General features: G+C 52.3%; 1 protein-coding gene across 1 annotated transcript; it reads left to right on the forward strand.

Moving 5' to 3' along the window:
* Positions 1-697: 697 nt before the first annotated feature.
* LRRC74B (leucine rich repeat containing 74B) lies at positions 698-13,903 on the forward strand. The gene is made up of 9 exons (XM_045886406.2): positions 698-833; positions 1,460-1,602; positions 2,038-2,170; positions 3,115-3,321; positions 7,239-7,348; positions 8,505-8,620; positions 9,799-9,877; positions 11,489-11,584; positions 13,654-13,903. The coding sequence occupies exons 1-9, from the start codon at positions 698-700 to the stop codon at positions 13,807-13,809; spliced, it is 1,176 nt and encodes a 391-aa protein (XP_045742362.1). The 3' UTR covers positions 13,810-13,903.
* The last annotated feature ends 540 nt before the right edge of the window (positions 13,904-14,443 follow it).

The following is a 14,443-nucleotide window of genomic DNA, read 5'->3' on the forward strand; positions in this document are numbered from 1 at the left end:
TCCCAGGGTCCTGGGATCGAGTCCCACATCGGGCTCCTTGCTCGGCGGGGAGCCTGCTTCTCCCTCTGCCTGCCTCTCCCCCTGCTTGCGTTCTGTCTCTCTGACAAATAAATAAATAAAATCTTAAAAAAAAAAAAGAAGTGACCTCTGAGCTGACACTTGCAGATTCTGAAGTTCAACAAGCACAGTTGGAGAGGAATGTTCCTGGTGGAGCAAGCAACATATGCGACGCTAGAGCATGAGAGAGAATTGGCAGCCACGGAGTGAGAGCGTGACTCTGGTTCCAGAGGGGAGGGTGACCGGGCTTTGCAAGGTTCCCCAGGCTCTCTTGCGCAGCGCGCCCGCAGGCCATAGGGACAAAAGGCACAGGCTTTGGAGTGAGCCACGTTCCCCAGTCCGTGGAAGGTGTGGGGGCGATGCTGGAACCCTGGCGCACGCTCTCATCTGCCCAGACTGAGTAGACGAAAGGTCGGCCCACGCCAGCGGCGGTTTCTGTAGCAACCAACAACACCGGGTTGCCCGGGCGACGGCTACGGGGAGGCGCGTTTCTATTGGTTGCAGCGGGCGCCTGTTCGCTGTGCGCCACATTCGATTGGTCAACGCAGCCGGAGGGTCCGCCCATATCCCCGGGCAACGCTCTAGGTGCTGGCCGCCCTGTTGCCGCCTCAGTGCTAGCGACTGAGAAATGGGCGTAACCATGAGGGCTCCCAGCAAGAGGTCCGGGGAGAAGGAAGAGCAGGAGGAAGAGGTGGCAGCGGCCGCTGGGCGTCTTGCAGGCGCCCCGGAGACCGAGGAGTGTTCAGACGTTGCAGACTCCGACCGGGAGATGGAAGGTGCTGTCTCCTCACCTAGGGCGCTTCTCCCGCAGGGCTGGAGGGGGCAGGCTGGGGCCAAGCGGGCAAGGGAACCCTGTCCAGGAGGGAGCGCACCCCTCCGTGGGACACCTTCGGAACAGCGGGCGGCCCCTCCAGCCAACCCCGTGCTTCCCCCACAATGCTCCTGGGGGCATCAGGAGTTGCACCTTCAGAAAACGCCTCCAAAGTGAGTGATGTTAAACCCCGCCAAACAATGTAACAAGGGGTGTCCCACCCCGAAATAGGATCAGGGCTGGGTTTTCCCAACCCACAGGAACAACTAAGCTAATAAATGTATAGAACTTAGAATTATTTCAATTTCTTCCCCCATAAAATAGTCACAAAACATGTGTTCTGCAATCCAGTGGAAAAGACACAGCATGCACTTTGGCATCAGACGGGAAAGGTTCTATGCCAGGATTAACTACTACTAGCTGTGTGACTTTAGGGAAAGGATTTGCTTTCTCTGACTTTCAGTGTCCCTCCTAGCACAGGAAAAGATGCCTCTAGAGGGGAACATAGGCTGCATGGTGACACAGGGCAGGGGAGTAGGCGACTGTGTCTGGAGAGGGATCCACATTCATCATCTCCCTTTCTCCTATCAGGTATCCGTGGGCCTGGAGGACTGGTCAAGGACACCCTCTACCTGAGGTCTTGCCAGGCCCATAGTGTTGTGCCTGCCTCCTGCTTTCTGCGCCAAGGGAGCACCCCAGAGCTGAACCTGAGGCACCATGGCCTGGGGCCCCAGGTAACCCTGGAGAGACCCTGGGACCAGGCTTGGAGTGACAGGACTTGGGAGGCAGCAGCCATGGGAGTGGCCCCTTCTTGAGCCCATACCACATACTCCCTGGCCTTGCTCTGTGTCAGACATGTCCCATCCCCACTTCTGGGTGACAGGTGGGATCAGGGCTATGACAGAATTCAGTGTAAGGGTTGGAGGGTCTGCAGGGGGCCCCTAACCTGCTGGGGAGGGGGCAGTCAGGGAAGGTTCCAGGAGGTAAGATCTGGGTGGAGCCTAGAAGGATAAGAAGGTGTCCCCTGGGCATGTGGGAAGGGGAGGGCCTTCTAGTTGGAGGGCACTGGGTGGGCTGAGTCCTGGAAATGAGCCAGGGTACTGGCCAGCTGTGTCTGGGGCCTTCACCCCTGGGAAGGACCAGGTCCCTCAGGTCCCTCTTTGTCCCAGGGTGCCCGGGCTCTGGCTTCAGCATTGACCTCCAATCCCTATGTCAAGCGGCTGGACCTTCGAGACAATGGGCTCTGTGGGGCCGGCGTGGAGGCCCTGGCAGGTGCCCTGAGCAAAAGCAGCACTATCTGTGGTAGGTGCTGAGCGTGGAGCAGGTGGGCAGATTTGAGTCTTCCCTTTCCTGGGGGGTGTGGGCTCCCCCACAGCTGGGCCTTCTCACCCGGGGCCTGTTGGCGTTGCTGGGGCAGGGGCCTCATCACAGGGTGGGGTGGTGCGGGTGGAGGTAGACTCTCTGTGGTGCCCCCAATGCTGGATACTACTCCTCTCCTAACCCAGCCCGCCCCCCACTCCCCTTCTCTTCTGGCCAGCAACCCCCTGCATATGGTGGCCTCCTATTGCCTAAATGCTGGATGAGAGAGTCCTCCAACAGAGAGGCAGGGGATGGGCGATGTGAGACAGTGGAAGGCTGGGTGGATATGAAGTGGGGCTGGATGCAAACGCCACCTCTACCACTGATGAGTGAGGGGGCCCCAGGCAAGCTGCTCCACCTTGCTGAGCCTTAGTTTTCAATCTGTGAAATGGCCCCAACAGTAGCACTTAGCCCTTGGGGCTGTGCTAAGTATGAAATGAAACCACATATGAAGGGCTCACCAAGGTGCCTGGCTCACGTACGTGCTCTGTGCACAGCCACCTGGGCTGTCATTGCTAGTTCCCAGAAATTCATCGGTGAAGACTTCTGTGGGTGTGTTATATTGCTGCCAGGCATGAATCATCCACGGGGTGGCTGCCTCGCCATCACAGGTATCTTATACAGCACCATGAAGTAGGCGGTTTGAGCCCCTAGACAAAGAAGCGTGTGGATGCATGGAGAGGGTGTGGGCATCAAAGAAGCTGCCTGGGGCCTGAGGGGATGGATGCAGCTGATGAGAGGCAGAGTCACCGTGCAACCCCAGGGTAGTCCAGCTGTATTGCCTCCTCTGCTGCCTCAGGCCGAGAGGTTTGGGAGATAGAGGAAGGTGGAAGAGGGTGGTGCCTGGCTTTGGATCCCACTGATGGAGGAGTGCTGCCAACCCCTAGATGTGGACCTGTCAGAGAACCAGATGGGAGTGGTGGGAGCGCAGGCGATCTGTGCTGCCCTCACGGTGAACCCAACCATGCAGAAGGTACAACTGGCAGGGAACGGCCTGGAGGAGCATGCAGCCCAGTACCTTGCTGAACTCCTGCTGGCCCACACGGGACTGAAATCCCTGGACCTGAGCTATAACCAGCTGACTGACCACGCAGGTAACATCCGGCCAGGGCCACCATGGGGCACTCAAGCCCACCTTCCTGGGGTAGGGGCGGGTGGAGGATGGCAGCACCGCTCTGAACATTCGTATTCTGGCTCCTGTTTCCCATGTCCCACTTTGGCCTGCCCCTCTCCCACTCCTTCCACACAGAACTCTTAATCTCTTCCACAGATTGCCATTGCCTGCTACTGCATGTGCTGGGTGCTCATTTAGCTACTAGTGACCTGGTTGTGAACAAAACAGAGTCCCTGGCCTCAAGGAACACCTTTTAACAAGATAATTCTCCATAATTATTGGTGCAACAAAATAAACAAACAGGGCATGATTCTAGAGATGAATGGGGACCCTTGCCTTAGACGGGTGGCTGGGGAGGGCTCTGTGAGATGACATTTAAGCTGAAATGTGCAGGGTGGGAAGGAATCAACCATAGCAAGACCAGGGAGAGAGCATTTCAAGCAGAGGAACAGTGAACATGCAGGCTTATTTCCCAGACTGATAGACACCGGTGTGGCTGGGCTAGTGAGCCAGGAGAGAGGGGCTACACTATGAGCTGAAGAGGCAGCGGAGGGCTGCAGGCCTACAAATCTTGGCAAAAGGCATGAAGATTTTATTGCAAGCACTGTGGAAGACATTGATGGGATTCCTTGATCTCACCACTTTCTTGTCCCAGGACCTTTGCACAGGCTATCTGCTTTGCTAGGAGCATGCACCTGTCTAACCTCAACCACTCCAATCAATTATAGGAATCACCTGGGACCCTGGGTTAGGAACACAGATTCCTGGGCCCTGGACCTGCTGAACCAGAATCTTGGTGGAGCGAGGCCCATGCATCTACATTTTAATGGGTGCCCTAGGAGATTTGTCTGATCAAGGAAGTTTGGGAATCGCTGTCCTGTCTCAAGCAGCTTAGAGTGGGGGTGGTACCAACCTTGGTCTTTGAGGATCAGCCTTAGAATTTAACTGCCAGAGAACCTGTTTACCTTCTAAGAAAATTATTATGAGAAGACTGTGAAATTAAAAGAGAAGTTCAGGGGCGCCTGGGTGGCTCGGTCAGTTAAGCACCTGACTTCGGCTCAGCCACGATCCCAGGGTCCTGGGATAGAGCCCCTCGTCAGGCTCCCTGCTCAGCGGGGAGTCTGCTTCTCCCTCTCTCTCTGCTCCTCGCTCTGCTCATTCTCTCTAATAAATAAATAAAATCATTTCAGACTTCCAACAAACTGAGTATAGATGTCCCCCTGGGCCTTCACAGTGAAAAGGCAAACACCAGAGAGGCAGCCAGAATGGAGAGGGCAGGAAGCTAGGGCCCTGTAAAAGCTGCACAAATATGTGGTAGGGAGGTCTTCAGCTCAGAAAAGGACAAACTCAGCAGGATCATTTTGTTTCCTCAAGTGGGAATCTGTGGGTGGGCCTGACTCCCTTGAAGGGTGAAGAGCTTGGGTTTCATTCTCCCCATCTGACCCAAGGTGAAGGTAGCACCTACCTCATAGTTGGCCACAGAGGTCATGAAGTCCAAGCATTGGAATTTCAAGACGCCAATTCATGTACGTAGAGAAACCTTCTCACCCTCAAGTTGTTCAGCAAAGAAGGGGCTTCCCTACAAAGTGGGGACCACCACCCTCTCCTCCCAGCCCTAGAAGTGTCTGAGGAAGGGAGAAAGTGCATACCTGTACCTGAGAATCTTTGGGTGTCAGACCCAGTGCTGGGTTTGGAATCCAGAGGGAAGGCCGCACAGGGAGTCCCAGCTGCCTTGCAGGGAGCTCTCCAAGGTGCTAAAAGCATCCTGCTGCAGTGGGTTCTGGCCAAGCAGGCTAGTTCGTTCGTTCTTTCTTTCCTTCCTTCCTTCCTTTCTTTCCTTCCTTCCTTCCTTCCTTTCTTTCCTTCCTTCCTTCCTTCCTTCCTTCCTTCCTTCCTTCCCTCCCTCCCTCCTTTCTTTCTTTCTTTTTCTTTCTTCCTTTCTTTTCTTCCTTCCTTCCTTCCTTTCTTTCTCTCTCTCTTTCCTTTTTTCTTTTCCTCCTTTTTTTTTCCCTAAAGAATTTATTTTTAAGTAATCTCTGCATCCAAGGTGGGGCTTGAACTCACAACCCCGAGATCAAGAGTGACATGCTCCCCTGACTGAGCCAGCCAGGTGCCCCCAAGCAAGCTAGTTCTGCTCAGTTAGAGCATCTGTTTTTCCTCTGTGCCTTTCTTCGAACTAGCCTTACTAAACCACATGAGGAGTTGAGACCATGGAGAGGTATCAAATTCAGATCCTTGAGGTACTCCTGGGCTGGTGGGAGAGACTGACCAGGCAAAGAGAGGTAATTAGACCAGGGCCTGGAAGGATGGAAGCACAGTGGACATGGGGCCGGAGGCAACACAGCCCAGCTGGGCAGGCAAGACTTTCTGATGCTGTGAACCCAGGTTAGAAGGATGAGGAGCTGTTAGCTAGGTGAAGAAGGGGGTCAACAGTTCTACCCAGGGGGACAGCCCAGAGTCATGTTGGTGCTGGTGCTTTTGAGCACTGGGAGTAGGTCAGACTGGCTGAATGCTGACAGAGTGGAGAACATGATGGGTGGGTGGGGCTTCTGTCCATTTTTGCATGCTAAAAATCTCTCCAGGTTTCTTACCCTGCACTACTCCCTCCTTCCTTTCTCTGCCACAGGTGCCTTCTCTCCACACAGCTGCACCAGCCTCATCACCTCTTGCCTATAAACTATGGCACAAGCCTTCCAACTGGTCCCCTGGGTTCTCTTCTATGCCCCTGCTCACCTCAGTCCATACCCTACACCTGTCGCTAAGGAGCCCAGCTTTGCCATTTCTTAAAGCCCTCCCTGCCTACTCACCACTAACTAGTTGGTGCCCCAAAGCCTTGGCCCAGCATTGAAGGCCTCTCAGCATCTCTCCAGTGCCCATCACTCCTACCTCATTTCAGTGGCTTTCCCCCACTCACCAGGCCTGTGGGCATTTCCACAAGTGCTCCATGCTCCCTCATGCCTCCGCACATTTGCTCTTTCCTGTGTGTGTTCTCCGCTGTGCGTGCATATACAGGTGGTGAGACCCTCAGTCTTCAAGGTTATCTCTCTGTCCCCACTTTCCTGGCACCCCTCCTAAGGCAGGGTTTGTCCCTACCCTGTTCCAACACATCCCTGTTTGTAATCTATAATAGCTCATATCCCATTAATTTGTGTTTACAGTTGGACATGGATTTGAACTGCATGGGTCCACTTATATGCAATTTTTAAAATAAATACAGTACAGTAGTATATGTGTATTTTCTCTTATGATTTTCTTTTTTTAAGATTTATTTATCTGAGAGAGAGAGAGAGAAATTGGGATCACACAAAGGGGGAGGGGCAGAGGGAGAGGGAGAGAGAGAATCTCAAGCAGGCTCCACAGTGGTGGAGCTTGATCTCACGACCCCAAGATCATGACCTGAGCTGAAATCAAGGGTCGGACACTCAACCCACTGAGCCACCAAGTGCCCCATGATTTTCTCAATAATATTTTCTTTAGCTTACTTTATTGTAAGAATACAGTATCTAATTGAATTTAAATTAAAAAATTAAATTAAATTAGAAATAAAAAATACAGTATCTAATATATATAACTTACAAAATGTGTTAACACTTTATGTTCTTGATAAGGTCTTCTTTCTGGTCAACAGTAGGCTATCAATCGTTGAGGTTTGGGGGAGTCAAAGTTACAAGTAGATTTTCAACTGCACCAGAGTTTGGTGCCCCTAACCCCCATATTGTTCACAGATCAACTGTATCTCCCTCATTAAATGTGAATCCCTTGAGGACAGGGCAGACCCATATCGGCTTCAACTTGGTGACCCTGGCGCCCAGCAGAGACCCTGGCACACTGTGGTCATAGTATCATTTTTTGAAGGAACGAACAGAATAAATAAGGCTTGTCTTGGTGTTTCTGAAGGGGAGATCCTTGGACCAGCCCTGGCAGAAAATACAGGACTCACCGAGCTTAATATAAGCTGGAATCACCTTCGAGGACCAGGAGCTGTAGCCTTTGCCAGGGGACTGGAGGTATGAACAGCCCTGCAGCCTGTCTATCCATCCAGCTTGTCCTGTGGGGACAGGTCTCCGAGGTGCCAGCTCCCTGACTTTACAGCTCTTCAGAAATGAGCCTTGGATCTTTTAAGAAAAGCTTAAAAAATATTTTGTTTGGTGACTTTAATTTCCCCAGCCCCATTTCATGACTAAAACACCATGCTCACTCTCGAGACGCTTCCTGAAGGGTCTACAGTTGAATGTTGCATAACTTCTCTGGATATTATAGATATTATAGGCATATGGCTGGTGGGGGACATCGTGTGGTTTGGTGAAACATGCTCACTAAATGGGTGTATGCAGATTTTTTTCCCTGAGGTGACACCCTGCACCCTTGGGTCCCAGCACATACTCTCAAACATCCCACTTGCTTCCTTGGATATTGTGGTTCGTAGGCCTTGGGAATGGGTGGCTCCTAGCCCCTGCCAGGATGCCCCTGGTGCTGGCTACATTTGTGGGGTTCTCCTCAGGAAACGTCAGCAGCTGCCTTGCTTGGCCCACTCCCCCGGGGCTGACCTAGGGATCCTGCTCCACAAGTCGTAGGTCAGGCTTTGTCTTCCCAGTGCAGCCACAAGCTCCTGCCCTTCTCCCTATCACAGTCTCCCAACAATGCTTTGGAGTCCTGCTCTGTGCCTCAGAGTACCTGCCTTTGGGTCCCCAAGTGGGCGTGAGCCAGATCACTGCATCATTCTCTGAGGGTCATCCACACCCATACCCACCCTTGGTGCTATGCTTCTACTCATTCAGTCCTCCTGGTTGCCATCATTCAAGCCACAAGATTCTTTTCTTTTTTTTAAAGATTGACTAATTGATTGATTTGACAGAGAGAGAGAAAGAGACAGCGAGAGAGGGAACACAAGCAGGGGGAGTGGGAGAGGGAGAAGTAGGTTTCCCACGGAGCAGGGAGCCCGATGCTGGGCTCGATCCCAGGACCCCAGGATCATGACCTGAGCTGAAGGCAGACGCTTAACGACTGAGCCACCCAGGTGCCCCAAGCCACAAAATTCTTACCTGGAACCTCTGACCTTCTGCTCTCAGTCTGTGTTTTTTGCACCTCCCTCCTGGGCTCTGAGGCTGTGGTCCCTGGCCACCTTCATGGGAGGTCTCCTGGCTTCACTCTTTTGCATTCCAGGCAAACATCTTCCTCAGAGTCCTGGACATCTCATACAATGGCTTTGGAGATCCTGGAGCATCCGCGGTGGGTGAGGCACTTAAGACCAACAACGTGTTGGAGGAACTCAACATGAGGTGAGGTGCATAGGGTGTGTCACAGCCTCCACGTCCAAAGTCACCTGAGGGATCAGGGACTCCACGATCCTCCTGCTGTTTACCACCTTAACTCCCAAACCTACCACAGTCTACCCATGATGGGGCTTGAGCCACAATCCAAGAGCGCCCAGCTCCGTCCTCCTCGCTCAAGTTCAGCATTATACCTTGGATCTCATAATTCCTGCTGCATAGGCGGGGGCTGGGAATTGAAAACACATATGTAAAACATCTTCAGTAGAAGGATGCCTAGGTGGCTTAGTCGGTTAAGTGTCTGATTCTTGATCTCAGCTTGGCTCAGGTCTCGATCTCAGGGTGGTGAGTTCAAGCCCCACATTGGGGTCCTTGCTGGATGTAGAGCCTACTTCCAAACAAAACAAAACAAAACAAACAAACAAAAAACATCTTCAGCAGAGCCTGGTGTGGAGTGAGTGCTCATGCTCTGCTCAGCATATGACTGCTGGGTGCTTGCCGTGTGTGATTTGCTGTTCCAAGCTCAGGCAGCATCCCAGCCCTCAGCAAGTAACCAGAGCAGAGGCCACAAACCACAGGGAAAGAAAGAGGCAGAAGCCCAACAGGTCTTGGACTGCTGTGGCTGAGCACTTCCCCTGGGGGCCTGCTGGAGTGAGCAGGGTCTGCCTGCTGCAATTCTGTCCTTCTCGTGGAAGGAGCTAAGGCCAGAAGAGGCTATGAGACGTGCTGGAATTCAAGGCCAGAGCTGGGGTCTGAGGGGTCAGAGGGAAGTGGGACAGGCTCCGAGATAAAGTGGCCAAGAGAGGTGCTGGGGCCAGAGTTTAGGTCCATCTAGAGAAGCAGGAGGAGAGGACGTGAGGACAGAGCTGGGTGGTTTCCAGAACAGATGCTGTCATGGTGATAGGAATGGGGTGCTGCTGGCGCAGAACATGTGGGAGGACCTGCGGAGCTCGGAGGGCCTGGGAACAGCAGCTGGCCTCCACTGGGGGTAGGGGTGCTCTAGGTATGTTTGCTGAGTGTTCTCCCTGAACACCGGGACCCCCCAGGGTCACTATCCAGCCTTTACATACTGACCTGCCCAGGGTCCCTGGAGCATCAGTGGAGGCTGGAACATGAAGCTCAACCAGGTGGATGAACCTGCACAGCTCCTCAGAAGGTAGCGAAATGCTCCTGTCTTTCTGTTGCAGCAACAACCACATCTCTGCAGTGGGAGCCTTGAACCTGGGCCTGGGCCTCCGGGTCAACCAGACGCTGAGGATTCTTGTTGTGAGTGCTAGCCTGATGGGAGAGGCCCCCCTGCATGTATCCACACAGATCCCTCCCCTGCCACATGTCTCCACTCCAGTGGCAGTGGGGTACACAAGTTCTGGAGCCCAGATAAGGGCGGGGGCCTCCTGGCTTCCTCTTGTGACCACTTCTTTCCCTTGCCATCCACTCACCCATCTCTGGTCTGACCCATACACTTCAGACTCCTCCCTTACCCTTCCTTCCCTCCCAGCAGTGTCACCCCACCTCCCAGCTGTCCTTCCTCTTTCTCAGCCCACCCGGTCAGCCCAGGTGTACTGTTGGCCATGCTCAGACCTAGCCGAGGCCTCGTGTGCACACCAGGGTTCCCTTCCTTCAGGGTTGCCAGTGGGCTAGGAGTGGCTAGGCAGGGCTGAGAGCAGAGGACGGAGAAGGGAGGGTGCAACCAGGGGTGGAGCAGGCCCGTGAGGGCCACTGTGCCAACAGCAAGTGCTAGAGGACAGCACTGCCAGGTCCAGGGGGCATCCAGCCCTGCCTGGCTCTCAGCTCCTTCAACTGGCAGAGGAGCCTCGTGTAGCCCTCCCATCCCCAGCCTGAGGCTTGCTCCTCTCCCACCCACTCCTCCACCCCTGCCCCTCGCTGCAACCCAGACCTCTCTTAAGCTCTGGATCCCCATTTCCAGCCACCTGCTGGATGGTCCCCTGGATGTCCCATGAGCACAAAGCACAACCTGAAGACATCATCTCTCTCTAAGGGCTGTCCCCGTGGGCAGGGGGTAGAGGGGCCTCCCCATGGAGTCACCCCTCCCTCTCTTTCCCATGCCTTCCATCCTTCATCTTACTTCCTGCAGAGTGCTCAGGCTTCCTGCTCCTCCTTTTCACTTCCCCTCAAATTCTGTGGACCTGCTAGTTTCCCATCTCTGGCCCTTCCCATCTCTGGCCCATCACCTACCAGGTGATCTTTCTAAACCAGAAACATGCTCCTGTCCCTCCTTGATTTAAACCTGTCAGCGGCTCCCCTCTGGATAAATCCAAGCTTAGTAGTACGTCATTCACTACACATTGGGCTCCAGGCTCTGCCATAACCCTTCTGTCTTCCACCTGTGAAGCTCATTCTCTCACCCCAAGCTACTCTGAATTTTCTGCACAAGGTGCATTCTCTCTCCTCTGTTTTTCTCCTCCTGATCTTTTTGCTGAAATACCCAGCTCTGCGCACCTCACCTGTAAAGTTCAGGGCTGGTGTTTTATCCCCTGCCTAACCTTTACTTCCCAAGGAGAGCTGATGCACACTGTCATTGCACTGCATTTTCATGATGTTTCCTTTCCCTCTCTTCCCCACGATGGGTGGGCTCTTTAAAGACAGGGATGTACCCTGTGTGTCTGTATCTTTGGCACCCGGCACGGAGTTGGGCATGGTGGTGGTGGGGTGCTCAGTCAGTGTTTATTCTCTTCCTCTCTTCCCTGGCCCCACAGGCTCACCAAGGGCATTCTGTCAGTGGAGACAATTTCTGAGCTGAGACAGTGGGGCTGTCCCGAGCCACTCAGCAGATATGAAGAATCCCTCCCTCCCTTTGGAGATGCTCCACGAGCCTCCCTGGGCTCGGTTTTTCTCAGTTGTGTGTGTGTTTCTCAGATGTCCAGGAATCCCATGCGAGGCGAAGGCTGCTTTGGAGTTCTAAAGTCTGTCCGGGATAATCCGATGTCTGCCCTAGAACTCCTAGATTTCTCTGTAAGAGCTTTTCATAAATCTCATCTGTGATCCTCCCCACAGCCCCATGAGTTATCATTTAGAGGAAGAAAGTGGGGATCAGAGAAATAGAGTGCCCTGCCCAGATACTTAGTGTGGCTGAATCTGAGTCCCACCCCAGGCTGGACTGTAAGGTCACAGTGCCACTCTGGCTCTATTCCCACTCCTGATTGGGAGGTCCCGCCATGGTCTCACCTCCAACCCCTGCCTGGGTTCTTCATTGGCTGAGAGAGACTAGGTGGCTCAGAGGACACAAAGCTCGCTGTTCACTGATGTTTGGATCTGCAGGTTTAGTACTTGCAAGGTGGCCCTGCCCCACGCCCTGGCCTGTTCTGTCTGCAGGTGGATCATGGTGCTGGAAGATTCACTCATGTGGCCTTGAGGGAGATTAAGACTCCTTTTCATTCAATTGTGCCTTTTTGATATAGAAAATTAAAAGCAGGGGCGCCTGGGTGGCTCAGTCGTTAAGCGTCTGCCTTCAGCTCAGGTCATAATCCCAAGGTCCTGGGATCGAGCCCCACATCGGGCTCCCTGCTCAGCAGGAAGCCTGCTTCTCCCTCTCCCACTCCCCCTGCTTGTGTTCCCTCTCTCGCTGTCTCTCTCTCTGTCAAAGAAAAGAAAGAAAGAAGAAAGAAAGAAAGAAAGAAAGAAAGAAAGAAAGAAAGAAAGAAAGAAAGAAAGAAAGAAAGAAAATTAAAGCAAAAATTAAACATTAAGGAGAGAATCCCCAAATATGAGTTATTGAAAGGAAGTCTAGTCACAAATCACTGCTTATTCTAACCCTGGTCGATGTCAACCCAGATTTAAGTCAAAACCCTTCCAGAGACGTGTTTTTACAATTCCAATCCTTCAGGCTTATTGCTTCCTTCTGCCTGCCCAGCTTCTACAGCTCCAAAGCCAGAGATTAGCTTGCCCTGACCATGTTCCTCCTGCTCTGAGAATTCCTGTTAGCATTAGCTTCTATCATTAAAAAAGGAGGTGGGGCCACCTGGCTGGCTCAGCGGGAAGAGCATGTGACTCCCAGAGTTGTGGGTTTGAGTCCCACACTGGGTGCAGAAATTACTTAAAAAAGTATTTTTTAAAAAATAAAGGAATGATATATGAAACTCTTCTCCAAAACTATGTGCTTATTCAATATAACCTATGGTTATTATCAGGAGCTTTTAATGTAGTGGAAACAGGTGAGAATCAGATAGGCCTGGGACCAAATCCTGAGTCATCAACATGGCATCTTCTGAATTAAAGAATAACACTAGTCTAGATGCAATGTACTAATTTCCTGTTCCTTACTGTTATTAGTCTAATCTCCCCAGCCTAGATTTTCTCCTCAGCTTTAAGGGAAATACTTCTTTTTCTTTTTTTTAAGATTTTGTTTATTTATCTGACAGAGAGAGAGCAAGTGAGTACAAGCAGGTGGAGCAGCAGACAGGGAGAGGGAGAAGCAGGCTCTCCGCTGAGCAGGGAGCCCAACTCAGGGTTTGATCCAGGACTCTGGGATCATGACCTGAGCTGAAAGCAAACGCTTAACGACTGAGCCACCCAGGTGCCCCTAAGGGAAATGCCTTTGAATCCTGACAGTTCATGTAAAACCCTTCCCAGGTTTCAGCCTTGTCTTCAGGTGAAATGGGGCTAAAATCTTCCAGCCAGGTTCATTGAGAAGAGGGGATGAGCTAGCAGACCCCACAGGAAAGGCCTGTGTAGAGAAAGACCCCATTAGTGCTAGTATTCTTCCCCTGACTCCCGTTATTGAGGAATAACGTCTATGCTGAAAAGTGCACGTGGCTGAAAAGTGCACGTGGGTTAGGGCTGTGAATTTCCACGGACAGAACACACCTATGCAACCAGCCCCCAGATCAAGAAATAGTGCAGGCCCCAAGGAGCTCCCCTGGAGCCACTTCTCTTCTCTATTTTAATGGTTTGGGGAGTAATGACATTGTCATCCATAGGAGAGAAGCGGCCCTAGGGTGTTTCTTCAAAACCTTGTGTAAGTGAAAAACAGTGACGTTCTCAGACAGTGATCATGTACTGCCTTGTAACGGGTTTCTCCTCAGGAGATCCAAGTGGACAGAGAGTTTGATGACCTCGCCAGCTCAGTGAAGGTACTTCTTCCAGCACTCCATGTAAAGACTGCTGCCCACAGAGTAGAGTACAAAAAAGAGTTACTGCCAGTCTTCACCCCATCCCTACCAGCATCTGTCCCTAAGTGACTGCGGTGGGTGGCTTCCTCATCTCACATTGGCCACTTCAACGTCGAGGGTTCTTGGCCTCACGATGCCTTATTACCACTTAAGTCTGCAGTGAGTCCCCATGTCAACCAGGTGGTAAGTCCTATGGAGCCTGTCTTAATGGAGTCTCAGACACCTGTACCCTCCTCTCTATCCCATGGCTTCTGTTAATGCAGAGACTGGGTCTTCCTTCGCTCACACTAACTTGTGTAACTTGTACTATGTGCTACATATTGAGCTGGGTATGGGGTCAGAGATGTCCAAAGTCCCAGCTTTGGTGACCTCAGGAGACAATGAAAGTACGAACTCAACTTGCCAGAATGCAACCTGACACAACTTTTCTGGGAGGCAATTTATCATTATGCACCAAAAGCCTTAAAACTGCCTGTGCTCTTTGATTCGGTGGTCTAATTAATCTGCTCTGCAGAAATAACCAGAGCTGCATAAAAAGATTAATGCCCAGAGATGTTCACTGAGGGGCGCCTGGGTGGCTCAGTTGGTTAAGCGACTGCCTTCAGCTCAGGTCATGATCCTGGAGTCCCGGGATCAAGTCCCGCATCGGGCTCCCCAGGGCTCAGCAGGGAGTCTGCTTCTCCCTCTGACCCTCTCATGCTCT

Source organism: Mirounga angustirostris, unplaced genomic scaffold (assembly GCF_029215605.1).
Source record: "Mirounga angustirostris isolate CCGP_5_RB_7025 unplaced genomic scaffold, mMirAng1.0.hap1 SCAF_14, whole genome shotgun sequence".
NCBI classification, from domain to species: Eukaryota; Metazoa; Chordata; class Mammalia; order Carnivora; family Phocidae; genus Mirounga; species Mirounga angustirostris.

What these genes read in the sequence shown, in the direction of transcription:
- LRRC74B (XM_045886406.2), top strand. Translation starts at nt 698, where the DNA reads ATGAGGGCTCCCAGCAAGAGGTCCGGGGAGAAGGAAGAGCAGGAGGAA. An exon ending in CTCCGACCGGGAGATGGAAG is followed by an intron (nt 834 to 1,459) that starts GTGCTGTCTCCT and finishes TTCTCCTATCAG; the next exon opens with GTATCCGTGGGCCTGGAGGA. An exon ending in ACCATGGCCTGGGGCCCCAG is followed by an intron (nt 1,603 to 2,037) that starts GTAACCCTGGAG and finishes TCTTTGTCCCAG; the next exon opens with GGTGCCCGGGCTCTGGCTTC.